The sequence below is a fragment of the Pseudorca crassidens genome, chromosome 10 (genome assembly GCF_039906515.1).
Source record: "Pseudorca crassidens isolate mPseCra1 chromosome 10, mPseCra1.hap1, whole genome shotgun sequence".
In the NCBI taxonomy this organism is placed as follows: Eukaryota; Metazoa; Chordata; class Mammalia; order Artiodactyla; family Delphinidae; genus Pseudorca; species Pseudorca crassidens.
Window position 1 is genome coordinate 69,895,393 of NC_090305.1, and position 25,750 is coordinate 69,921,142.

Below are 25,750 nucleotides of genomic sequence, written 5' to 3' on the forward strand. Positions count from 1 at the left end.
CATACCTCATCCCACCAGAGGCCTCTGTCTGTCTTTGGTGCCCTCCATCACTAGGTGGGCAAAAATCCTCCCTCCTTCTCCCAGAGGTTTCTTTCACAGCATCACTGGGACCCTTGTGGAGTACTATTGCCAGGGGTGCTGTAGGGGCTTCTGGGTCACCTGAGTTGTTGTTCAGTTCAGGGCCTGGTCTCCACGACAATAGAGGTCTGTTCTGTCTCTGCCTGTTCCCCAGGTTTGCACTTGGGGAAGCTGGTTTTCTACTTGGATCCCTCGTCTTCCTCTCCCAGGGCCTCCTTGGGACACCATCATGGGAGGCCCCTGAGAGGGTGCGGCAGGTGGAGCATCTGGCTGTGCAGCCCCCCAGCCTCCTTTGGTCCCAGCCTGGCAACTGGCTGCCACGTGTCCATAGGTGAAGGCCACCAGGCGAGAGCTGGGGACGGTGGTTATACCTAGGCGAGGGCGCCTTCCCCACACATCTGTGCTGTAAAAGTGCACACCAGGCCCTACCTGGATAAGTGGGTCTACTGCTCTCAGGGCAGGGAGACCACAGCTCTAGTGGGCTCCCACAGGCTCCCATGTTTTCCCAGGAGAACTTTTGCTCTGCTGCCCTCCCTCCCACCTGTTCGAGGTCTTGTGTGGCTCCACATGAGAGGCTGCCTGGGGTTGAGAGAGGAGCAGGGCTCTGGGCTTGAAGTCCTTTCTGCTACTTTCTCCCCAAGTAACCTTGGAAAAAGGCAGTTCCGGAATTTTTTGCAAAACCATCGTCTTTGTGGTGCCGTTGAACGCAGGGTTTGAATATGTGGTGGGAAGCAGGATTCAGTCTTGGTAGCTAACTATCCCCAGGTTCCTGCTGTGAGACAGCTGGGGCCTGCAGGCACTGTGAGAGGGCAGAGCTCTCCTTTGGGGGGGCCTGGGTGCATTTTTTGGTGGCACATTATTGGCCTTCATGAGGACTCACTTGGGCTCACCCTGCACCTGGGGAAGCCAGCTCTTCGCAGGGTTTGAAAGAATGGTGTGAAAGAAACCACCCCCCCCCCCCCCCCCCCGCCCCCCAGCCCTTTTGGAACTAAGTAGATTAGGACCAGTGTAATTGTGATTAAAATTCTGCTCTGTGGGAACCGTGCGGGTGTGTTTAGGGCTGGAGTACCAGGCGGCAGCCGGCTGTTTGTGGGAACAGGGAGCCTCAGGAGGCCTTTTCAGCGCTGGACAGACCAGAGACACTGAGAAAATTGATTTTGGGTTTATTTGCGGGTTTGGGATTAGGGTTGCCCTTTTCTTTAGACTACGGCTTTGTCCTTGCTACTTTCTCTTTGTGTTGCTCTCCCTTTTCGGTCTTCTTTGCCTCCTTGTCCCTCTCCTTTCTTCTTTCCCATCTCTGTTTCTCCTGCTGTCACTCAGTCCCTCCCCTCTCGGGCCCTGCCACTCTGTCTTGTGGGTTTCGGGCAGGCAGAGGACAGATGGGGGATGGTCAGGTGCTCGGGACTCATCCTAGTCACCCTGAAAGTCTGCCCCACCTCCTAGGGACAGGGTGGGGGTAGGACAGGAAGGAGGAGCACGGCCGCGCCCATGCCGCTCACAGTGTTTCCTCCTGCTCCTGGCCTCGACCAGCTGCTGGCTGCCTTTGCCGCCAGAGCAGTGGAGTCAGGAGCATGTGGGCCAAGTCTGTAACCTGAGGCATCCCCCTGTGGAGTGTGGGAGGTCAGCCTTGGCTGTGGCCTCTGCCTGTGGGTCTCCTTTTACGGCTCAATGGTCTGAGCCTTTTGCTTGGGACAATGGTGCAAGACCAGGAGCACTGTGACTCCCAAGGATTCCTGGGCTGAGGTGGGGGAGAGAAGAGGCTGGAGCCAGCTGAAGGAGCCCGCAGAGGGGCTAGGAGGGCTTGAGATGCAAGGTGCAGCCTGTGCAACTGTGTGCTGCCCCGCACTAGCTGGGAGAAGCACCCCAGAGCAGCTGGCTCTTTAGCCTGCACCCTGCACCTGCCCTCACCCCCACCTCAGCAAAACTCACAGTCTGTTTTCAGGAGCATGAAGGATCAGAGCCTTGACCTGCCACGTTCATCGCCACATTCCTAAGGGTTCAGCCTCTGAGGACTCATAGCTTGTTCCCTAGCTGTTTCCCCAACATAAACAAGCCCCCTTCTCAGGATGTGTCGGAGGGACTGGCCAGTGCTCTCCATGCCCTCTGGCAGGCAGCAGCATAGTGGGTGGGGATGGGGATAAGAGCACCCACTTATCCCTTGAATGCTAAACACAAACACAGCAGACTCTAAGAATGGGTTGTGATCACCCCCATGTCATGGAAGCAGAGACTGAGATTCATAAAGGCGAAGTAACCCTGGAACCCTGGCCTGTCTGGCAGCCAGACGGTGCCTCTCAGCCATCCTTCCCTGTGTGCCAGGCTCAGTGGGCATCAGGAGCTGGGCCCCTCTCCCAGGCCAGTCTGCCCCTCTGTAAGATGAGGGGCTGGGTGCTCTGTTTGACAAGGGTCACCCCTTCTGGCTGTGAAGACCCTTTGGGTGGGCAGCGACTGTGGGCAGTGCCAAGCAAGCAGGCAGGTGGTGGGGCCCCCCTTGCCCGCTGCTGGGGCCGCTCTTGCAAGAGGACAGGCAGCGCGGAGGCTGACTAGAGGGTGCCCCGAGATGCCTCTCCTGAGCCAGCTAGCAATGGTATTGCCAGGGGAACCTGGTCATCTGTGGTGACACCACCAGCAGGGTATGTGTTCTGCTAGGGACAGGAGCTCAGGGGGTTATGACTCAGGTTTGAAGACCCCTCTGCACTGCGCTCTATGGCTGGGTCAATCCTTGAGTCAGCCGAGCCTGTACCAGGGTGTGTCCTTACCCTAGAAAGGCCTGAGAGAGTGAGGGTGAGTCACTGCAGTCCATTCCCATGGCCGGAGTGTCCCTCAGTGCTGGCTGGCTGCCACCCTGGTCTCCCAGAGGGTGGGGCCTTCCTCCCTCTTCCACTTCCCCTTCCTCACAGCTATGGCTCCAGAGACAAGGAGACTTTCCTAGGAGCCAGCTGGGTGTCAGAGGCCTGGGAGCCTTCTAGCTGAACAGGAGCAGGAGAGAGAAAGGGACGAGGGGCCAAGGTCTGCCAGAAGCTTGGGCAGCCAGTTTCCCTGCCTCCCCTGGGAGGAGCCTGAGTAGGGCGATGGCTGCCGGTGCTCACCCAGGCCTGTGTGGGGAGCTGCGGGGACGTGAATGAAGCCAAGGGAAGCGGGAGAGATGCAGAGCAGATATGATATTGGCTTTGGGAAGAGCAGGTCTGGGGGGTGGAGTCAGAAGGTTCCCAAGGGTCTCTGCACCATGTCTCTGGGGGTGGTGCGGTCCATCCTCCCCCCCCCCCACTTCTTATTCCTTTGTCATCTTTGTAACGTCTCCTCCAGGGGAAAGAGACCAGCTGTCATTCTTCTGAGAGCTAGAGTGTGTTGGGTCCCCTCTCCAGAGCTGACCACAGGCATGGCAAGATGGGTGCCTCAGCAGGGGTCGCCTGGGCATGGCCTCACTCGCCCTGGTCGCTGCCTGTCCTCTGTTACCCTGCGCGGGCTATGCGGGCATCACTGCAGCACAGCTGGCCGGTTGGGGGCACAGACTCTGTGGCCAAGGTGGGGTCTCCTCATGAGGAGGGACCATTGAAGAGACATTTTTGAGATTAGAATAAAACACTTATGTTTGCTAAAAATTGTCCAGTCTTATGAGGAAGATGTCTTCTTTTTATACTGTCACAGAAGAAATAGAACCAGGGTAACATTTCACCAATTATGTAGCTGATTTTGACAGAAAAATTCTTTTTTCCTCTAAGAAGTTAGATGATAATAGAAGCTAGACCCTCTGAGTATGCACTCAAGGGGCTCGCAAGGCACCTGTGTGGCCTCTTCTCAGCCCCCTGTGGGAAGGCTGTGGGTAGGATGCTGGGATCTGGCACCTGCCTGGGGCAGAGGGAGTTCTGATCCTGCCACTTACACACTGTAACCTCCGGGAGGGGGAGAAGGTTGTAGCTCTTTCTGGGCCTCTTTCCTTGCCTGTAAAGCAGGTGCCCATAGTCTCAGACATGCCTGCCCCCCTCCCTTCGTTGCCATGGGTGAGGAGAGTGCATATCCATTTCACAGATGAGGAACTGGGGCTCAGGGAGGTATTAGGGGACAGGTCCAAGGTCACCACACACTTTGCAGAAGGGGACATTGCCCAAAAGGATGCATGGAGGAGTTGAGGATGTAAAGGTGTTTGCCACCTGGGAGAGTGGGGATGTGCCCTCTCCTCCAGTCTGCCAAAGCTGAGGGCTGGGTTAGTTCCCTGGCTTAGGTCCCTAGCTCTCAGCCTTGCTTCCCATGCCCCAGGGTCCCTCCCCTGAGATTAGCCATGATCTTCCCACCCTGGAGGATCTGCCCCTCCTCATTGAGCCTTTCATAGCAGCAGTATCCATAGACTTTTGATTCTTGGTCTACCTCTCAGGATCTGAGACCATTTCTGTGACCTGCTGGATTGGAGGGAGTCTGCCTCCCTGGGTCCTAGAGTTTGCACCTGAATTTCCCCAAATTCTGGAGAATAGGGAGGTGAAGAGTGTGAGACCACCTCAGGGCAAGACCCAGGGGAATCCTGAAGCCAAGCAAACCTCAAAGCCCATCTCCACTCAGTGTGCACTTGGCACTGTGCTAATCTGAGCTCTCTGTGTGTTCTCATTCTGTCCTCGTGGCCACCCGGGAACATGAGTACTGTCACTGTCCCCATTTTCCAGATTGGGCCAGTGAGGCTCAGAGAGGTTGAATGGCCTGCCCAAAGCCGCAGGTGAGTGGAGGATGGAACTGGCCTCTGCATCTGGCTTGCAGGTCTGTCTGACCCAGAGCCCTGTGGCCACAGCTGGTCTTTCATAGTGCATGGACCCTGACCTGGGGCACTGGGACCTGGGCCTGCTCCAGCTAGCACTCATGTTCCCACTGGTCCTCTCCTTCCCTGCCTGGGAGCCTAGCTTAACTCCTTCTTTCTGGAAGCATTCTTCCCCTCCCCCACCCCTCCCTATTCCTCCCCAGACCTGGCACTTCTGCCTTTGTTTCCACGTTTTCTGGGGCTGGGAGGAAGCAGACAAACTGAGGCCACCAAAATTTGGCAAATTGAAGGAGTTCTTGTGTTCCTGAGATTTGACAATTTCAAAACGCGTGTTGGCTTTCCTGCTGGCAGAGCCTCCTAGAAAGACGTTGGGCCTAGAGCCCCAGCCACTTCCTCCCCTCCCAGGACTCTGGTGGGAGGTGATTAGGGAGGCTCCCAGCCAGTCAGCCACTTCCTCCTGGTCCCCCCACCCCTGCCCCGGCCATCAGGTACCCCACCCTTGGCCTGGAATGGGAGCAGCTGTTTGGGGGCCCTCCTTCTTCCCGGGGCTGGCCTTCTCCATCTTGCCTGCTCTGCCAGGTTCTGGATCTGGAAAGAAAGGAGAAGGGAAGAGAAGGAGCCAGGCACAGTTCCCTAGGGCCTACATCCTCATCAAGCATCCTAATTGGCAGCAACTCATCCATAGACCCCCAAATCCTTGAGTATGGAGTGCCTGTGACAGCATTCCTAGTCGCAGCTCCAGGCCTGACCCCCAGGCAGGGCCAGTAAATGTTTGTAGGGGTCAGGAAGACATCTGTAAAATGTGCAGTCCTCCCTGGGCATGAGGGTTGAATCCTGGTGTCCAAAGGACTCCTGGACTTGGAGGTGGCTATGTGTGAACCATGTGACCCAGAGAAGCTATAGAATATCCTTGAGTCTCAGTCTCCTAAGCTGAAAGTGATGGTCAGTAATGCCCCTTTTTTTTTTTTTTTTGTGGTACGCGGGCCTCTCACTGTTGTGGCCTCTCCCGTTGTGGAGCACAGGCCCTGGACTTACAGGCTCAGCGGCCATGGCTCACGGGCCCAGCCGCTCCGCGGCACGTGGGAGCTTCCCGGACCGGGGCACGAACCTGTGTCTCCTGCATCGGCAGGCGGACTCTCAACCACTGCGCCACCAGGGAAGCCCCAGTAATGTCCTTTTTGAAGGGCAAGAGCTAACAGGTGTGTAACATGACTGGCAGATGGCAGCGGCTCTGTGAACATCCACCACCGTTGTAATGACCGCCAAGGGGTAGAGCCTGGTCTAGCCCCAGGGCTGTGGGGCCAAGCTTCACACATGAAAGGAACAAAGCAGCCACCTGCATCGCCCTCACTGCCTAGAAGCCAACAGGTCTGGATCCAAGTTTTGACTCTCACTACCAAGCTATGTGACTTTGAGCAAGTCACTTAACCTCTCAGAGTCACAGGCTCCCCACAGGAAAAGGGTGATGCTGGTTCTCCTCAGGATGTGATGAGTACTGAATGAGGCGATATCTGTGACCAAGCACTGTGGCCAACACAGCACTGGCCAAACACCAGGGAGGGACGGTTGTTATGAAGGGTGTGGTAACCCTGTCCTGACTCCATCAGTCCTTAGGCGTTCAGCTGGGGCCTGGGCATTTGGGGTCAGTAGATCATGTGAGCCGACATCCCTGGAACTTAAGCTGCTGAGGAGGAGAAGTGAACAGACAGGGTGAGACGGAGGACAGGATATGGCCAGAACTTAATGAAGCGAGGTCTGATCTGGCATGGGGCCAACTAATCCATAGCTGCAAAATCAGTTCCGTTAGCTCTGTTAATGAGCTACGAAAGCTGGGGAAATTAGTGCATGAGAGAATAATGGCACATGTCTGAGGCTCTAATTTGAAACCAGGGCTAAAAAGTTAGATTTGACATGACCAGCAACTCTCCAAATAGCACTGGTGCCCTTGTGGGGAGGGAGAGGGTGAAGTCAGTGATGGGGGCGGGGGTGGGGGGGATGAGTCTGGGTTTATAAGGAAGATACTGAGGCCTTAAACAGGAAACTCCTGCTTCAAACCCTGAACTTGAGGTCAGTCTCTACCACCCCATCCCGAGGCTATGGCCTCTGTTCTAAGTAGGCAAAGCAGCCAGCAGGGGTCCCACTAGCTGGCCAGGGGCAAGGGTGCAGAGTACTAATAACCACCTGCTGCTAACAGCACAAGGCAGGGTGGTCTCAACAGCTGGCTGTAAAATGAATCCTGCTCTTCCAGCGATGTCTCTCATAAAATTAGAGATATGTTCCCATGGGAAAATAATCCCAAATAATTACAGAACTGGGAGCCAGAAGGGACCTCAGATATGGCTGAGTTGAAAAACTCTTAACAAGGAGGGAGTTTAGTAAATTCAAAGTGCTTTTTCTCATCTATAACCTCCCTCCGTAGAGAATTGGGGTTCTCCACAGTGAAAAAAATGAGTCGCAAACCTAGATTTTCCCATAATATTCTGTTCAGTTCCACTGCCTGAGTGTTTGGCGCTGAGCGCGTGTAACTGTGGTGTAATCGACAGCCCGGAGATGCAGCTCCTGAGTGTTCCAGCCTGCCCTTGCCTGAGGCTGGGGTGAGACCCGCAGGGTGGGAGAGAAGGTGTTGGGGGACACAGCAGTCCTTCCTGCCTCTCTCCTCTGTATCCTCTGGCATCAAACCAAGCTGGAATCCCAAGAAAGTGGAAATAATGGGACTTTAGTGGCCCACAGAGCAGTGAGAGGAAGTGGATCCCTGGCCTCCATGAGGTTCCCTTTGCTGTAGGGTTAATAATGTCTCTTGGGCTGTGGGCTGTCATGAAATCCAGAGTTCATATTTTTTAATTTGCTGCTGCCTCACTGATGGGAGAGACTATAAACCAGCTGTCTTCCCCTGGAAGGAGTGGGTGTTCTGGCACAGGCCACAGCAGTTTGGCCTGGGCTGCAGGTTCATTGGCTGGGAGTGTGGAGGTTGGGATGGAGTGGGAGAGGCTGCTTGGGGCCCCGGGGCCTTGGGGCCTCGTGTGTGTGTGTGTGTGTGTGTGTGTGTGTGTGTGTGTGTGTGTGTGTGTGTGTGTGTGTGTGACAGGTACTGTGAACACTTTTACTTGAAAAGAGCCCATCCTGGGGTGAGCTGGATGTGGACACTGGCTGTGTGGGTGGGCATGTGGGCCTGGGAAGAACGGTGAAGAAGGGTGTTGGGGGCTGGTCCCAAGGCTGTGTCTTACAGAGTCACTGCAGACATCCCAGCTCTGTTTGATGCTCTAGGAAGGCAGACAGAGTACTTTTACAGCTCTGGGCAATGTGAGGTGATGGCTCCTGCAGTGGAGATGAGGCCTCAGTGGGAGAGGAGGTCTGAGCAGAGGGTCTAGGCTTGGTCACCTGCCCAGACAAGGCTGTCACAGGTTGAGTTGTAGCAGCAAGACCCCCAGTCTTTCTTTCTTTTTTTTTTTTTGCGGTACGCGGGCCTCTCACTGTTATGGCCTCTCCCGTTACGGAGCACAGGCTCCGGACGCACAGGCTCAGTGGCCATGGCTCACGGGCCCAGCCGCTCCGCGGCCTGTGGACCAGGGCATGAACCCGTGTCCCATGCATCAGCAGGCGGACTCTCAACCACTGCGCCACAAGGGAAGCCCAAGACCCCTGGTCTTTCTTGGGCACCCCTCTGTGCCCAGTTCTCTGCTAGGCACTTTAGAGAAATAGAAAATATTGCACAAATAAATGGACAGATGGATGGGCCTTATTCTCTGAAGGGATCAAAATCAACATCACAGAGTCTGTAGACAAAAACATACCATGGCCCACACACTGACACACATTCCCCAGCCCCATACCACATACACCCGTACACACCCATGCACACACCCCTTATGTGCATGTACTCACGTGTACATTTACCCATGTTTCCGTGCACACATACACACACCTACTCACATCTCTGCTCGTGCACACACCCGTGCACCTATGCACACATTTATTTCAGAACAAGTTTCCCAAGTCTTGCAAGTAGTAGTTTTGGCCAGTGCCTCTCTGACTTGGGGCCACCCCCTCCTCTCATTTCCCCTCAGGGAGGGGTTGTCTGGATGCTCTCTCAGGAGTCCTGTTCTCCTCCCTGTCCAGCCTTACCTTACTCCATCCTGGTGGCCCCAGGGCAATGACTTCATCCTCCAGAGCCTCTTTTTCCTCACTCTATAAATTGGGGCTGATGGTCCCGCCCTGCTTGCCTCACAGGGTGGCACCAGCATTCCCATGAGATAAGGGAAAAGAGTGTTTTGTAAACTGTAAATTGTTTTCCAAACAGTCAAATGATGCTGTTGTTTTCTCAGCTCCTGAACTCAAGAGTTCCTCCACCTACATGTAAACCCTGTGCTTGGGTGGAAAGGGACACAGCGTGGAGGTAGGGAGGAGGCCTGGCCAGTTCTGAGGCTCCCATTCCACCTGGAGAGCTGGAGGGGCGTGGGCCCCTCTGCCCTCAACCTTTGCTGGGGTCCACTGTCTGGTGGGGTTGGTAGGGGTCTCGGCTGTCTGGCTATGGGCTCTGGGGGTAGGTGAGAGAATTTGGCAAAGGAGAGTGAGGGGAGAAGGGAGAGGTGGAAACCACATAATCAAAGACTGAGGCTACAGCATTGTCATTTGATCAAAGAAATATGGTCTCAAATTCGATGCTTGTGTAACTTCAGTGGGGGCCCACAACTCAAGGAAAGCTGGGAGCCCTCCCTTAGGAGGAAGCCAGGGTTCCGTCTCACAGGCGTATAAGGGAGCCTGCTGGGCACTAGCTGGAGCTATGGAGCTGTCCAGGAGCCATCACAGACCCTCCAGCTTTGGTGGACCCCTGGGGGGCTCAGGGGATGTAGGATGGGAGTGAGGACAGGGTACGGGTGTGTTGCGTGGTCAGAAGGCCACCCCATCTTCTTTTCTTCCCAGCTGTGGCTGGGGACCAAGACACCGGGTGGCCCCCAGCAGCTTCAGGCATTTGAATATGGGGTCATTGGAGACCAGAGGCTGCTCCATGGGGACAGTGCTGTGGGAGTGGGACTACTGACCCCACTTTGCAAGGAGCCCCTGACCAGGGGTCCTCCCTGTGGTTCCCATCCCCCCCAGTCTAGCCCAAGCCCTGCATCTTAACACAAGGGAAACAGAGACACAGAGAGGCAAAGGACCAGCCCCAGGTCACACTGAGAATAAGAGTAGAACCTGGGGCTCCTGTCTCTTAGCCCTGTGCTCATTCCCATGCCTGGGAAGATGGGGCTCTTGCTGGGGGACACCTTTCGTGAAGGATAGTGAAGCCTCATATACTTGCATGAATGAAGCCAACTTGTAGCAATGGCCTTGTGGGCTGGAGGAGTCAGGATGGGCTCCTTGGAAGAGGAGGTAAAGTTCACCAGAGAGGGTAGGTTAGGTACAGTGGGGAGGAAGTCTGTCCAGGTTGTCATGTCTTTCATTTGTTGAGCCTTCCTGGGTCCTCAATTTAATCTTGTTCTCTCCTCATGATGGGTTGTGAGGGTTTCTTCCCTTTATCCCCACTTTATAGATTTGTTCATGAAATCTACAGATATTATCTGAGCCAGCGCTCTGTGCCAGTACTGGGACCCAGAGGTGACCAGGCAGACTGGCCCTGCCCTTGTGGGTCCACAGTCTGAGGCCAGAGGCAGCACAATGCCAGCCTGACTGGGGAAACAGCTGCATGATCTGGGGCCGGTTATTTCACCTCGCTGTGCCTCAGTTCCTCAGCTAAAGAATGGTGGTAATAAAGTTCCTTCCTCCTAATGTTTATCAAGTGCTCAGAACAGAGCCAGGCATACTGAAAGTGTAACATCTATATGTGTGTGTTTGTTTAAAGAGTTATCAAAGGAACAGGTTAATTGTAGGTCGTGAGCAAGTGATGCACAGGAGGGAGGAAAAAAGGGTGATGATGCGGGAGCTTTCTGGGGAGCTGGCAACATTTTCTGTCTTGATGGGGGTGTGGGTCACAGGGTGTATGCAACTGTCAAAATTCATTGAACTGGACTCTTGAGATCTGTGTATGTAAAGTATACCTCAATAAACAAGCATATATAGAAAGAAAGTAAAATAAAGGATGAGGGGAGAGTAAGGACCCTCGAGGTCCTCTTTAGACAGGTTGTCAGGGAGGGCTTCTGAGAGGAGGTGTCTTTGCGGGTACTCCTAGGAGAGGAGAAGACTTTGGCAAGGGGGAAGAAAGATGAGAACACTGAGACTCTAAGAGGTTTGGGGCTGCACTCAAGGTCACCCTGAGAGATCAAGAGAGACAGCCCTGGAGATTTCTTGGCAGCTGGCCCTGTGTGGGCCCAGGTGCAGGACTCTGTAATCTCCCCTTTAGAGAGATCTGGAGGCATTTATTGTGTTTTCTAGGGTCAGTTCTCTCCCCACCCCTGTGCCTGTTCTCAGAGCCTTGGCACTCAGAGAAGGACTATTTTAATCCATGTGGTAAATGGGATCCTAAATATGGACTGAGTAGGGTGGGAGGCATTGAGAGGCTCCAGCTCAGGACAGCTCCACCTGCTTCTCCTCCTCAGCAAAGCACAAGGTGCAGGCTCAGGCCATCCATCGTCCTCCTCCCTTCCCGTTCACACCCCTGTCTCCTTCCAGCCCCATGCCCATCATCCCATCCTTTGTTTGTTCAGGAGCCCAGTGTTTTCTGCCAGACCCCAGCCGGGGACTCCCAGGTAATCCCGACCTGTCTGTACCTTCAAGCTGCTTCCAGCCTGGTGGAGGTACAGAGGCAAAAACCACTGAGGGAGGTGCTGGGAGCACTTTCCAGAGGAGGAGACGTCTGAACTGACACCAGAACCTTCCTCAGAAAAAGGGGGTTAGCCCAGTAGAGGAGATGGAGCAAGAGTGCACCTGGCGTAGGCAGAGAGTGAGGCCTATTTGGGATCAGAACATACATCACTCTGACCAGAATCAAGTGCTCTGGGGCCAGGGTAGCAGGAAATGAGCTGAGAGAGGAAGACGAGCTCTGGATGCCAGGCGAGGAGGTGGCCTTTATACGGAGCACTAGTGGTTGGGGATAGGTAGTGAAGGACCAGAGAGAAAGAGGTAGGGCTGAGGAGCCCACTGAAAGCATTTCAGCTGTGAGCTTGGGATTTTAGGAGAGAAGAGAGAGGACCCTGATATCGGGGTCAGGTACCAGAAACAGGGCAGAGTGAGGAGAGGGTCCAGGAGCCTGCCTGGGGGCCCTGGCAGGACATGGTCAGGTGGGCTAGGGAGGAGGTGGCAGGAGGCAGGGAGAAGTGTTAGGAGGCCAAGCAGAGAAGGGGTGCAGAGAGGACAGAGCAGGCAGGGAGGATGGTACATCTTTGGTCCTGTGGCTAAAGCCTGAGGTGCCCGTGGCTTGAGTCACCTCAGGACACAGTGTGGTGGGGGGAGCTGATGTGGTGAGTGGGGGTGACCAAGCCTCTACCCACAGTGCTGTTAAGTAAGAAGCCGGTACATGGGAGCTGTGTGGGCAGAACAGAGGAGGCAAAGGCAGCACGAGCAAGGGATCCATGGTTTCCAGGCTGGGAGTGTCTGCCTGCAGCCGTCTCCATGCACACCCCCATTCTGGACTGGTTAGTGGAGAAGGAACCCCAGAGCTGGTGGAGGGGCTTGCCCAGCTCCTTGCACCCCACACTAGGGTCAAGCTCCAGAGACCAAGGGGCAAGCAGATGCAGGGATTCGTTTCCGCCCCAGTTGATCTTTGCCTAGAGAGCTTGGTCCCAGAGCCTGCCCACACATGCCCTGGCAGAGGGGAAACCATCCTGCAGAAGAAGAAAGCAAGGCCCAGGGTGGCCCAGGGTCCGGCGTGTACTGAGCAAGATGGAGCTGGTCTGAGCCTATCTTGGGTTCCAGCCCTGGTCTTCAGCCCTGTTCAGCCAGGAAGCAAATGTGAGCAGCCTTACCCGGGGGATGGCTTGTCCCTGCTCTCCCCATTCTGGGCCACCTCACCCTGCAGGCTGACGTCTCCACCCCTTGCACCTCCTCTGAGCATGACCACTTCAGGGTCTTGCTCATTCCCGGTGATTGGCTGTAAGGTTGACAGCCACAGCCCAGGGCTGAGTTAACCTGAACAAGGATCGTGACGCCCACCCACGTGCTGCCTGCCTTGATGTGATGTATCCTGTGGGGATGACTATTATTACTCCATTTTACAGAGTTGTGGGCTGTGGCTTGGAGCTGTGAATGTTAGCTTGAGGTCACAGTGAGTCATTGGAGGAATTTAGCTCCAAGCCCAGACCTCACCCCGCCAGGCAGTCACTTTCCTCGAGCAGGGTCCTCCTTGCTGCCAACCTCTACCTCTGGTCCACAACCCTCATGCCATCTCACTGTAAAAATGAGGCTCTGGCGATGTGTGGCTCCTGGCCTGGGGTCTCACAGGTGATGTGTGATTTGACTACGAAGTCCACTCAATTTCCACCTCAATTGCTGTCCCCAAGAAGGGAGACAGGGGCTTCTCTGGCCTCTGAGTCCTTCCAAGCTTTCAGCTACTTTCCAGGGCTTCCTGAGCTACCAGCTAAGCTGCTTGAAGCTGACCCTCAATCAAGTCCAGAGGCTCATTGGACCACCAATCAGGAAAACCTGGATGTGAATCCTCATTTTGCCCTTCATAAGCTGGGGGACCTTAGGCAGGTCACGGGCCTCTCTGAGATTACGTGTCCTTGTCTGCAAAGTGAGGGCAGTGGCACTACTGGGTGGCTCCTGGGGAAGTGGATTTTAGGCCTGACAACTTTCTGTGCCTACCTGCCCTCAGCTCCTGTATGACAGCCCCAAGGCCCGGCAGGAGGTGGACCACCACTGGAAAGCCTCAGGCGGCCCCCACATTGTGCGCATCCTGGATGTGTATGAGAACATGCATCACAGCAAACGCTGTCTCCTCATCGTCATGGAATGGTATGCTGGCCCACCCTGCCTCAGTGCCTCATTAGTACCCCTGTGGCCCCCAGGCTCCCGCCATTCTTTAGGGGCTGTCTCTGTTCTTCAGATAGCATCTCCGGGAGGCCCCCCACCAGCCTCTGAAGGGTCGCGGACCTGCGCAGCTGGCCACAAGGGCCTTCCTGCAAGGGTGGGAAGGAATCCACAGGGGCTCTAATGTGGCCTCCCTGGGTATGATTTCCACTCTGTGAGGATGGGCTGGAAGAGCTGAATGTAGGGGGTGGGGGAGAGATGTGGGGAAGAGTGGGAAGTACACTGTCCCCTCAGCTTTCTCCTTCCCACCTGGATTGGTGCTCCCACGGCCCCACCAGGTGCTGGGTGATCAGGGCCTAGATCCAGGAGCCAGTGGCTTTCTCCACCCTGGGCTTCTTCCACGAGCACTGTGGCTCAACCGTAACCTTCCTCAGACCCTGGGCCCTGTGTCTTGGCCTCCAGCTCCTCCCTGTCTGCCTTTAAAGTTCCCCCTCACCCCTCAGTGTAGCAGCTCTTAAGTCAGATTTGGGGTTCAGATCCTGGCTCTGCCACCCCCTAGCTGTGTGACCTTGGGCAACTGCTAACCTCTCTGAATCGCTGTAACTCCCATGTAAAATGTGGAGGGAGATCTTGATATAGCATTCACCCTGTTCATTCTAAGTGCTCTATGTGTATTGCTGAATCAGTCTTCACAACTCTGTGAGGTTGGTGCTATAATCCCTGTTTTACAGAAGAGGAAGGTGAGGCACTGAGAGATGAAGGGACCAGCCCAGGATTACACAGCAGTGCACACAAAGGGTTTGCCCAGGGCGCAGCACACAGTAGGTGCTCAGAAAACAGTGGCCATGATGATGATAACTGACATCTCCTTCCTCACTTGGGGAAACCTGGATGAGGGTGGGGCTGCCAGGCAGGGTCAGTGCCCCTGGGAACACAGGTGCTCCCTGGTTAAGATCCTCCCCTAGTTCTAAGAGTTGAGTTCAACCCACCCAAGCCAACAGCCCACCATTCACCAGGCTCTGCAAGGCACAGGGAGGCTGAAGGTGACCGTTCCCCAGGAGAAGAGCAGCAGGGCTGGAGGCCTGAGCCCATGACTTGGGGTGGGGGCAGGTTGATGCCTGATTCTCCACCTCCCTGCCCACTTTCTCTAATAGCATGGAAGGCGGTGAGTTGTTCAGCAGGATTCAGGAGCGTGGCGACCAAGCTTTCACTGAGAGAGGTGTGTACGTGCAGCTGCACTGGGGATTTGGGCTGAGATGGCTCACACAGAGTTTCTGTGTGATGCTGGGCAAGGCCCTGCTCCTCTCTGTGCCTCAGTTTCCCCAGCTGAATAAGAGAGGGTGGGACAGAGTGTTTATCTCCCAAGGGGTTCTGTGAGTCTGTGACACTTTGCCAGAGATGGGCTCTCCATGGCCTTGGGATGGAGGACTCCACGCCTCTTGGTGCCAACCAACAGTTGAGCTGGGGAGAGGTAGCCCAGGCCCGCTGAAAGAGCCCCAAATGAGATGAGGCCATCCCCAAAGGAAACTAGGGTGACCAGGGTGTGGGTATGGGATGGGGGCCCTGGGTGGGAGGAGTGCACCACCTTGTGCTTTCCCAGGAGGGATGATGGGTGGGGCCCCCTAGGCTGCCTGACCCTTGACTGACATCAGTGACCCTCTCCTCTGTCTCTGTCTGCAGAAGCTGCAGAGATCATGCGGGATATTGGCACCGCTATCCAGTTTCTGCACAGCTGGAACATTGCCCACCGAGATGTCAAGGTGAGGCTCCAGGATCCAGGTTCGGAGACCAGGGAAAAGAATACCATCCACAACCCTCAATGGTCCCAGCATCCACTAGATGGAGGCCACGTTCCTTGGTTGGCATTCAAGGCCTCTTCCCCCTGGCCAAGACTGCTCTTCTCAGCCTTTTCTCCCATGGTTCCAGCATATTCATTCTGCTCTAGCCAGATGGGTCTCCTTGTTTCCTTCAAACACTGTATAATCCCAATAGCCATAAGAATAACTGAATGCCTACTTCAAGCCAGTAGTCCTGATAAGCATCTCGTTTAATCCTCACCCAGCCCTGTGAGATGGGTGCCATTACCCATTTGACAGATGAGGAAACCGAGGCTCAGAGAGAGATTGTCTTGCTCAAGGCTGTGCAGTTGCTGCACTGGGATTCATGCATTCATTTGTTCATTCAGCAAGGATTTTGTGGTGACAATATGCCAGGCCTCAGGAAGGGGCTGCCTTACAATGTTGGGGCTTCTGTGAAGTAACAGCCATAGTTTCCATAGGTGGAGCCCTCTAATGTCAACATTTTAGGGGAAAGAAGCCATGTGCTGGGCACTGGATGAAGGAGCAGAGGTAATCCCAGTTGCTGGACCTGCTTGCCCTTCCAGTGGATGGGCTTGAGAGATGTTCTCTCCAAACTTCCTATCCAGGGAGGACTGACTCTTACAGGTGATCAAGATCAGATGGATGAAATGCAAACCGAGGCAGCCTTACATACACACATGCACACACTTGCATGTGCCAGCCACCATCAGAGTAGAATCTGCAACTCCTGGGCCCTCAGGCCCACACTTAGAGCATGACACCCCCAGGCTTATTTCCTCCTAAGACTGGGCAGAGGAGACCTGAGGGCCCAGCTGCTGCATCAGGTTCTTCCTCTGGCTGACTACTGCCAACCCATAGAGTTATTCTTTGATTTTGGATACACGGGGAGCCGCAACAGTCTCACCTTTGCTTTATTTTGCAAAATAAACCATTGCTTTATTTTGGCCCTGGCTTCCTTTTTTTCTCCCAAGGGGAGAAAAGCCTTCTGCTGAGAAGATTCCTTTGTGTAGATCAAAACTGCTTCCCTGTTTTTAATCCCAGTCCAAGGTTGCATCATCTCAAACAGGACCTGAGAAATAGCTTTCACTGGCTCCAAACTGGAACTCCATCTAACACCCATCCTTCTACCCCAGCTCTGCCGCTCCTCTCCATGGGCCTAGGTCCTACACATTCATTAAAAACCAGCTTCAGGGCTGCCTCCTCCATGCAGATTCCCCACTGCCTTCATCCCTCAGACCCTCTGTGCTCTGCAACCAGGAAAGATGGCCTCTGTGCAGCTCCTGGGGTCTTAGCTCCCGGAGCAACCTCAGGGGGGCTGTCCTGCAGGCTCATTCTGGGCTGGGTACAGGCTGTGTGCTTGGCAGCACTGGCTCGCTTGCAGCCCACCTTCCCCCGGAACCCTCATTTTGGCATCTCAAGGCAGCATCACCAACTCAAGCTTAGAATTTCCTGCCCCTGGGCTCTCCGTGGCACTCGGTTATCTGCAGCCTTGGTTGAACAACTGCCTCAGTTTCCCCTCTGTGAGATGAGGTGTCACCTCTCAGCCACATTAGTCTCCTCCATATTTGGCCTGTGTTGTTGTTTGCCAAGACCCAGGTCTTTTTAGTGAGATGGACCTGGCTCCTCCTGCATCAATCTGGATGAGGGAAGATTCTGCCCCCACCTGGTGCCTAACTCCAGACTAATGTTTTCTCTTCCTGGCCCAGCCTGAAAACCTGCTCTACACGTCCAAGGAGAAAGATGGGGTACTCAAGCTCACTGACTTTGGCTTTGCCAAGGAGACCACCCAAAATGCCCTGCAGACTCCCTGCTACACTCCCTATTATGTGGGTGAGTCCTTGGGATATGGTTTGTACCTATTTACCACACCCGCCTCACCCTGCTGTGGTATGGGGCAGCCAGTGGGGTGCAGAAGCCAAAGGGTTAAAGCCCAGTGAGGAGGGAGGGGAGGATTCTGTCTGCGAGGAGGCGGTGACTGGGGGGCCGGAGGTTGCAAAAATATTCTCCCAAACTTCAGCTTCTGCTTTTGAAAATAGATCCAGGAAAATTCTGGCTGTGGCCTGTGAGCTGAATGACATCACAGCGGCTCTAAATATATACGTGATAAAAGGCTGCCATCAGCTTGGGATGGAGCCCAACTGTGGTTGTTTTTCTCTGGTTTTTATCTTCCTGAGAGTCATATTCAGAAAGTGGGCAGGCATTTCCTCCTACATTAGAGGGATGCAGGGTACCAGCCACCTGCCTTGTGGGAGAGGGTCCCTTAGGTGAGGGCATGGATGAGACCCGGGGTTGTACACGTACCCATGCTTCCTGGAAAAGCTCCCTGCTCCTCTGTGAGCGGGCAGCCCCCAGATCTGGAGAAGCCCCTGCTGAAAGTGCCCCTTCCCAGAGAGTGGGGTGATGACTCGTTTTACAGAGAGCTCTTCTCCCTCAGGATAAGCCTTCCAAGAGCTGTTTAAGGGGTGGGAAGCCCCCTGAGACAGCTGGAATGGCACTCTGTTTACCAGAACATGTTTTGCAGTATTTTGACTTGGAAATCTTCCGGCCTACCCATCTCATTGAACAGATGGGAAGACCAAGGCCCCATGGGATGGTAGCCAGGCTGACAGTGGAACCCAGAGCCCTGGCCGTGGCCCCTCCTTACACATGACCTCGGCTGTACATTCAGGAGGCAAGGGACACAGGGCAGCTGGTGGGCTGAGGCCCTCTCACCTACGGCAGGACCCCATCAAACCCCAGACTGCCCTCCTCTCCCTCTCCTCCCACACCAAGACTGAGATGGCCCAAAGTAGCTAGGAGGCTATCATTTCTTACAGCCCAGTCTAAATTGGGATTATTTTATCTGGGAGCTGCTTTTCCTCCCGCAACTTCACACACATGCCGCCTTCACAGAAGGTGCCAGACGCCAATCTGCTCTGCCCCATCCCCCAGCTTGGGCACCTGCTCTCCACCTTGTCCAGGATTTAGGCTCCTGCCTGGGCTTGAGGACCCTTGGGACTGAGGCCCTTCCTGTGCTCTCTGCCCTGGTAGCTCCTGAGGTCCTGGGTCCAGAGAAATATGACAAGTCATGTGATATGTGGTCCCTGGGCGTCATCATGTACATCCTGTGAGTACCATCCATCTCCTGCAACCCCGTGTACCCTCAGAACCACTTCTGTCCCTGCCATCCTTGGTGAGGGGCTTGAGCAGGTCACTCTTCAAGGAGGCTGCCCTTCCCTTCTGGTCATGGGACACCTCTTCTTCAGGCTCCCTGAAGGCCTCCCCATGCCAAGGGCAGATGGTGGTCCTGGGATGAACACCAGAGTTCTGAGGGCTGGTATTATTGCCTTGGTGTCTGGCTGCCTGTCTCCCCAGTCAGGGTCTTGGGGGAGGAGAATGGGTCCACCCTGGCGCTTCCCCCACACCTGTGCCGAATGACCTCTGCCCTCCCCTAGCCTATGCGGCTTCCCGCCCTTCTACTCCAACACGGGCCAGGCCATCTCCCCGGGGATGAAGAGGAGGATCCGCCTGGGCCAGTATGGCTTCCCCAATCCTGAGTGGTCAGAGGTCTCTGAGGATGGTGAGTGAATCTCTGCCCCATCTTGCTCCTCTGGACCCCATAAGCCTTCCTTCTGGGAGAGAACACTTTGGTGTCAAACTGACCTGTATTCAGATCCTAGCTTCCCCAGCATCCCAGCTTTGTGGTCCTAGGCAAGTCACCTAACCTTTTTGAACCTCAGTTTCTATATCTGCCAAATGGGCTCAAAACCTGCCTCCTCAAAACTTCCTCTAACTCCTGTTCATATTTTCCCTTTGGAGACCACAAACAAGTCTGCCTCATATCAATTATCTATTGCTGCCTAACAAATTACCCCAAACACTTAATGCCTTAAAACAAGGAACGGTTATTAGCTCACTGTTTCTGTGGGTTAGGAATTTGGGAGCGTGTGCAGAGCTGGTGGTCTCTGGGAGGGGGGGACTGGCTCTGAGGAACTTCGCAGCCTCACCACTCCCCTCTTATCACTAGCCAAGCAGCTGATCCGCCTCCTGCTGAAGACAGACCCCACAGAGAGGCTGACCATCACACAATTCATGAACCATCCCTGGATCAACGTGAGTGCCACCTCGTTCTATGGTGGGCAGGGTGATGAGCTTGAGCAGGGCTGCCAGAAGAGTGATGGCTCCGGAGTCCCTGCCGTGGGCCACAGATGTGTGGTAGTGCCCCACCTATAACCTGCCTTTGCCACCACTCATGTCAGGCTCCTTCACCTCCCTGAGTCTCTGTTTCCCCATCTGAGACTGGAAGAAAGGGGGTGGGGTGGGGCAGCCAGTGTTGTCCCGGGTGCCCGCACGGTCTGATCCACGGGCCTGGGGCTCCTTCCAGCAATCGATGGTGGTGCCACAGACTCCACTCCACACAGCCCGAGTGCTGCAGGAGGACAAAGACCACTGGGATGAAGTCAAGGTGGGTGGACTCTCCCTCAGCCTCCCTGCAAGTAGCAGGGTTTTGGAAAAAGGGACTCCACGGTGGTGACCACCCAGAACCTGGGTCTTCGGTCCCCTCTCGCCTTATGTCAGTGACTGCAGCCGTGGTCTGACCGTGGCACTTGGAGCACTGGGCTGCGCTACCCCATTCAGGGTGGTGCTCCTGGCTCACGCCCTCGGTGAACGGGGGCTTTGGGGTCAAACCAAACAAGCTTTGGCCATAATCCCTCCTATGATTTGCAACATTTGGGAGGGTGGTCAGCCTGCTTTTAGACTTAGGGGAGGCCAGATTTGAGCCTATGGGGCAGCAGTTCAGAGCCTGGGGCAACCAGGGCACAGTCTTCAGGCGCTGGTGCCCTGGGTGCACAGCAAGACGGCGTCCCCTGCAGGCCTTGTGGTTCTGAGCAGGTGACATTGGTCCAAGTCCCTGTCCTACTTACCCTTGGTATGGTCCCAGGGAGTCACTATACTTTCTGTGCCTTTTTGGATAAGCCCAGTGTCTACCACAATGGACTAGAGTGAAGCTCATATGAGGCAAAGGGATGGGCCCAGTGCTGGCTACACAGGGGGCTCTCGGGCAGCATAGATGGTCACTGCCATCACTGATATTATTAAGGGGCTACTCAGGCAGGAGGTGATGTCTCTTGAGGTCAGTGTACCTGCCCTCCCCCCACATCTGTCCCCAGGAGGAAATGACCAGTGCCCTGGCAACCATGCGGGTGGACTATGACCAGGTGAAGATCAAGGACCTGCAGACCTCTAACAACCGGCTCCTCAACAAGCGGAGGAAGAAGCAGGCAGGAAGCTCCTCGGCCTCTCAGGGCTGCAACAATCAGTAGCTCATGCGGCTGTGGGGGAGCTGGGCCTCAGCCTGGAGGACACACTGGAGGGGCCTGAGGCCCTGACCCAGAGGGCCCAGGCTCATGGTTTTTAACAAAAGGATTATTTTTGTTATGTTTTAATTTGTCACTTGGAACTTCAGGATGGGGTGACGTGACCCTGATCCTTCAGAATTCCAGCCCAGGTTCAGGCCCTAGACAAGGGCCAAAACCTGGGGGCTAGGGAGCCACCTGCTGCAGCTGCAGTGCCTTTGACCAGAGTGGCCTGAATGAACTGTGACTTTGTCCTGCCCTGGGCATGGCCTTAGACTTCTAGGCCACTGGGAGTTGTGGCTGGGCGTCCCTTCTTCTGTGGAAACAGCTCCCTGGAGGGTGGGCAGATGGGCCTGGCCTTGGGAAAGGCATCCGGCCACTGGTTGTCATGGTGACCAGGGACAGAGTTGCTGTCTCTGAATGCTGAGTGAGTGAGCAAGGGAGGGAGAGGGGCAAACGAGGGTCTGCGTGCCTTCTTGGGGAGGCTGCTCTCCCTCACGCTGCATGCCTCTCTCAGGCTCACCCCTCTTTGGTCTCCCTGAGGCTGCAGGGTCAGTCTGCCTGGCTCTCTGGGTGGTCCAGCCCTGTCTTGCTGCAGCCCCATCCCACAGGGTCCTTGGAGTTCTCCTTGCACAGAGTCCATGGGCCCAGCATCCTGTTACTACCCCCCACCCAAAGAGTAGCCTCTCGTCTCACTGCGAGTGGGAGGTATTTTTAACCCTTTTTTTTTTACTTTGGAAATGTCACTGTGACAAAAGCTAAAACAGTTACCCTGCCCCTACCTGCTCACCAGATCCCAGGCAGGAAAGCCTTTCCTTAACTGTTCATCCTCTACTCTGTCTTGATTGATGGCAGGGGTTGTCTCTTGGTGCACTTTTGCGAGAGTGGATAGCTTGGGGCAGGGCCAAGGGCTCCCCGTTAATCAGGGGTCTCTTTCTATCCTCCGGGTCAGACCCGAGGCAGCGGAGGGCTGCTGTGTGACGCTTAGAGGGTCTGGTCCTGGCTTTGGCAGAGTCAGAGCAGAGAGTGCCCCTTCCTTGCTGGTCCAGGCTCACCCAGCCCCACACTGCCCAGGCAGCCTCAGGGTGCTGAACGCCTGATATGGGCCTGGCAAGTGCCTGACCCCCGGCCTGTTTGCTGGTTCCTTACACTTCTCTCACGGGCAGGGAAATCCTAGACCACGTCAAATAGGGTGGTCACACTTTTTGTAAAACACTGCTGGGTTTTACATCCAGATATTAGTAAACAACATTTTGACATTTTCCCCTTGTTTCTGAGTTTCTCTTTGTCTATATGAGTGGACAAAAGTGGCCTAAGGGCATGTCCTCACACCTACTAGTGATTTCACTGCTGCTGGACAGGGTGCCTCAGGCCTGGTAAACATGCCAGACTGACTCCAGGTCCACCCTGGTCTCACCAGGCATGGGAAGGTCATGGGAGCTAAGGGATGGCAGCTGCCCCGTGCCCCCAGCTCTGTGCTGCCCGGTGCGCTACGTGTGTGACACCCACCCCCAGCTTGGTGTGTGCCAGCGTCTGCCCACAGTGGCCACCCCCAGCTGTGTGCCAGCCTGCTGAAGGGCGGGCAGAGCGCCTGCTGCAGCGCTGAGCTATTTTCAGAAGCTGCCAGATTTCATTTGGCAGCGAGGATGTCGGGGAGGGGAGGGGGCGGGACGCTGGAGACTCTTTTGACTACTCCAGCGACGGAGCACCCTCAGCCCTCGGGAGCCCTTGCGGGCAGCCTCGAGGGGGACCCTGACTGACATATTCCCCCAGCTCCTGTCCTCTCCATTTCCCAAGAGCTCATCTGACACCTGCAGCACTCCTTCCCCCACCTCCCTTCCCCTCAGGGTGTCGGGGAGGGTGGGAGATGTTAGAAGGCAGGGACAGGCAAGCCACCTGAGCTGAGTGCTGCTTCCTAGCCTGGTGACCTTGGACAAGTCTCCCCGCTTTCCCGCCTTGATTTCCTCACCTGTGTATTGGGGTTGATGATGTCCACTCTGGGGAGACATCTGGGGGATCGGACAGATGATGTGTAAAGTACTTAGTGGGGTGCCTGGTGCGTGGCTCGTGTCCAGCACCCGTTTGCCACCCCAGCATCCTTAGCTGTCAGGAAGGAGAGAAGTACCTGAAATTGCTCAAGGGAAAAGCAGCCCAGCCCCCAATCTACCTCTGGGACTTTCCACCCAGAAAATCAGGCTTTCTCCACCCATGGGCTCTCACTCCCAAGGACCTGCTCTCCAGAACAGCATCATATGGGCTTCCTGGACCTTGGTTCCAGCCCTGGGCTTCATACTTGAAGGGGTGGCCCACCCTTCTGAAGGACCCCTGAGGTCTCCAAATGAATTCTGGGGGCCTCACAGAGCCTGTGGTTCAGACCAACCCTTGTCATGTACTCTGCCCAGTGAAACGCTCACCAGCTGCAGAGGCAGGTAAAGTCTGTCTAGTCACAAAGCTACAGAGGTGCAGACGGACTCCTTCACTTGGCTACTTAGTGCCCACTCCCGGAGACCCTGTGCTGGGTGCAAGGAAGGCAGCAGTGGAAGCTGAGGATAGAGTCTCACCTCGGGGAGTTTACACACATGAGGGAGAAGGACAAAATACCACACAAATACATGTTGAATCATGGACTTGATATTTTCTATGAAGGAAAGACGTGGCTTGCAAAGGAGGTGTCATTGTGCAGTTTAAGCCAAAGAGGTAATTTATGCCCCAGTGGCTGGGGAGGGTGCCTGGTAGGTTGCAAGGCTGAAGGCAGAATCGCAGGACCAGGACCTTAGGGACAGAGAGACTCTGTGCGCCCCTCAACTTTGCCTGTCTGTGCTTCTCTCGGGGGCTGGCCTTGATCTTCCTTCTGTACTGCCTTCTCCACATGCAAGACCAGAGCTTCAATAGTCCTAGCAGGGAGGCATCTGCTCAGCTGTCTGCATGCCGTTCCCAGGTTTCTTATTGGCCATACTTGGCCCATTGCTGTTGGTGGGGGCATGCCCCCTCCTATGACTAGGTGGGGAGGGGTGCAGCAGAGGTAATTAGCAGAGGAGAGGATGGAAGGATTGCCCGTGGATCTCCCATATCTGTGTGGCCACTTCCAAGAGTCCCTGAGGAGGCTGGCCCAGCGACACCTAGCCTGGGGCCTGGCCCCCTGATCTCTGGCATCAGGTACAACTCTCACAAGCCAGGGTTGGGAGGCTGGATGCCTGGCCAGATCACACTCTTTGGGCCTCAATGTGGCTGTCTGTGAAATGGTAGCAAATCCTGACAATTAGCTGGTATCAGGTGAGCTAAGAAACCAAGGGGCCACATGTTCACATCGTCCTATTCAGACACATGCATTTGCCCGGGCTTCATGTGGTTTCCCGAGGTGCTTTCAATAAAGAATCCATAAGAAGTGTATTCACATGTGTGTGCGTGTGAGTGCACGTGTGTGTGTGTGTGTGTGTGTGTGAGAGAGAGAGAGAGAGAGAGAGAGAGACGTTTCTTCCCAGTGATGCTCCCCCTGACCCAGCCGACAGCAGCGTTCTCTGTCTTACAAACCTGGTGCTGGCCGGCTTTCAGCGGCCTGGCTCATTGCTATTCCACACCAGCCCCTCTGCGCCCTCGATTCAGCCCCTCCACTGCAGCGGCGGAATTGAGCCTCCAAATGCAGCTTGCCGCAACCTCTGCAGGGGTCTCAATGCTTCCAGGGCTGCTTGAAACTCTCTCTCTCTCTCTGGCAGGCGTGGGGAGGGGGCACAGGTCCCGGGTAGCTGTCTCCGAACCTGGCTGTCTTGGGCTGAGCCTTTGAATCCCTAGTGGGTTCTTACAGCTGCCCCCAAACCCAGCAGGATAAAATTCTCCCCTTTGTTCCTCTGGACAGCCAGCATGTTCACCCCTTGGAATTGAGGCCAGCAGGCAAGGAAGGATCTGGGAAGCCCACCTCCCACCCTGTGTGTGGAGTGGGGTGGGCTTATTTAGTTTGGAGCCAGGAGATCTCAGCTCTGGTTTACATGAAGCCTTGGGCAAAGCTATTCCACCTTTTGAGGTTCCCTATCAGTAAAATGAGACATTTATTAATACGGGCCAGATCCTCCCTGCACCCTTGGTAGACATGCTGCCACTAGTTGGTGGATTATGAGAATGCTCTATGGTCTCAGGCAGGTAATGCACTTTGCTGGGCCTCAGTTTTCTTACCTCTTAAATGGGAGTAATTCTCACAAGGGTGGGGCAGGACTGCAGTGGAAGAGGGGAGGGGTGGCCAAGCCACAAAACCTTGGTGACCAATGCAACGCAAGTGTCTGCTACCAGACACTACCAGGACTCTGCCAGTTCTGCCCTCTCTCTGTTTCCCCTGACCAGGAGAAGGCAACCAGTGACTCAAGGGAACCAGTTTCCTGGGATTCAGAGGAGCTGGTCAGGACAGGTTAGTTGGGGTGTGGGGCCACCTGCTGGTCACCTGGTGAGTATTCAGTAGATGCCTACTGTGTGCCAGACCCTGAGGCAGCTGTGGTTCTGCCTAGGTGGAGGGGGAGACCACAACATCATAATGAACAGCTGCCATTTACTGAGTGCCTATTGTACGCCAGGACTATGTGAGGGCTTTACCTGGATCATCTCACTTAGTCCTCACAGTCCCATCTCACAGATGGAGAAACTGAGCCCTCAGACTCTTAGCTGGAGGAGGTCAGAGGAAGGGATGCTACTTTTGGCTGGGGACAATCATAGAGGGCTTCCAAGAGGTGGTGACACGTGAATTTGAAGGGCAAATTTGGATAGACAAAGATTTGGGAAAAGCGCATTCCAGCTGACAGGTATGGGGGAGGCAAGGCGAGGAGGCAGGAATGGGATGTGAAGAATGGAGAACAAGTCTGTTTAACCGGTGAGAGGCAGGAGGTTGCTCA

At 55.1% G+C, this 25,750-nt stretch overlaps 1 protein-coding gene across 3 annotated transcripts in view; it reads left to right on the forward strand.

Moving 5' to 3' along the window:
* Window positions 1-22,138, forward strand: part of MAPKAPK3 (MAPK activated protein kinase 3) — a 38,125-nt gene extending 15,987 nt beyond the window's left edge. For all 3 annotated transcript variants that reach the window (XM_067754549.1, XM_067754551.1, XM_067754550.1), the window contains 9 exons: window positions 13,566-13,705; window positions 14,875-14,939; window positions 15,401-15,480; window positions 17,247-17,370; window positions 18,571-18,646; window positions 18,975-19,099; window positions 19,547-19,632; window positions 19,904-19,984; window positions 20,691-22,138. In XM_067754549.1, coding sequence (XP_067610650.1) covers window positions 13,566-13,705; window positions 14,875-14,939; window positions 15,401-15,480; window positions 17,247-17,370; window positions 18,571-18,646; window positions 18,975-19,099; window positions 19,547-19,632; window positions 19,904-19,984; window positions 20,691-20,843 — 930 coding nt within the window. In that variant the 3' untranslated portion in view covers window positions 20,844-22,138. The remainder of the gene's footprint in view (window positions 1-13,565; window positions 13,706-14,874; window positions 14,940-15,400; window positions 15,481-17,246; window positions 17,371-18,570; window positions 18,647-18,974; window positions 19,100-19,546; window positions 19,633-19,903; window positions 19,985-20,690) is intronic.
* Window positions 22,139-25,750: the final 3,612 nt, after the last annotated feature.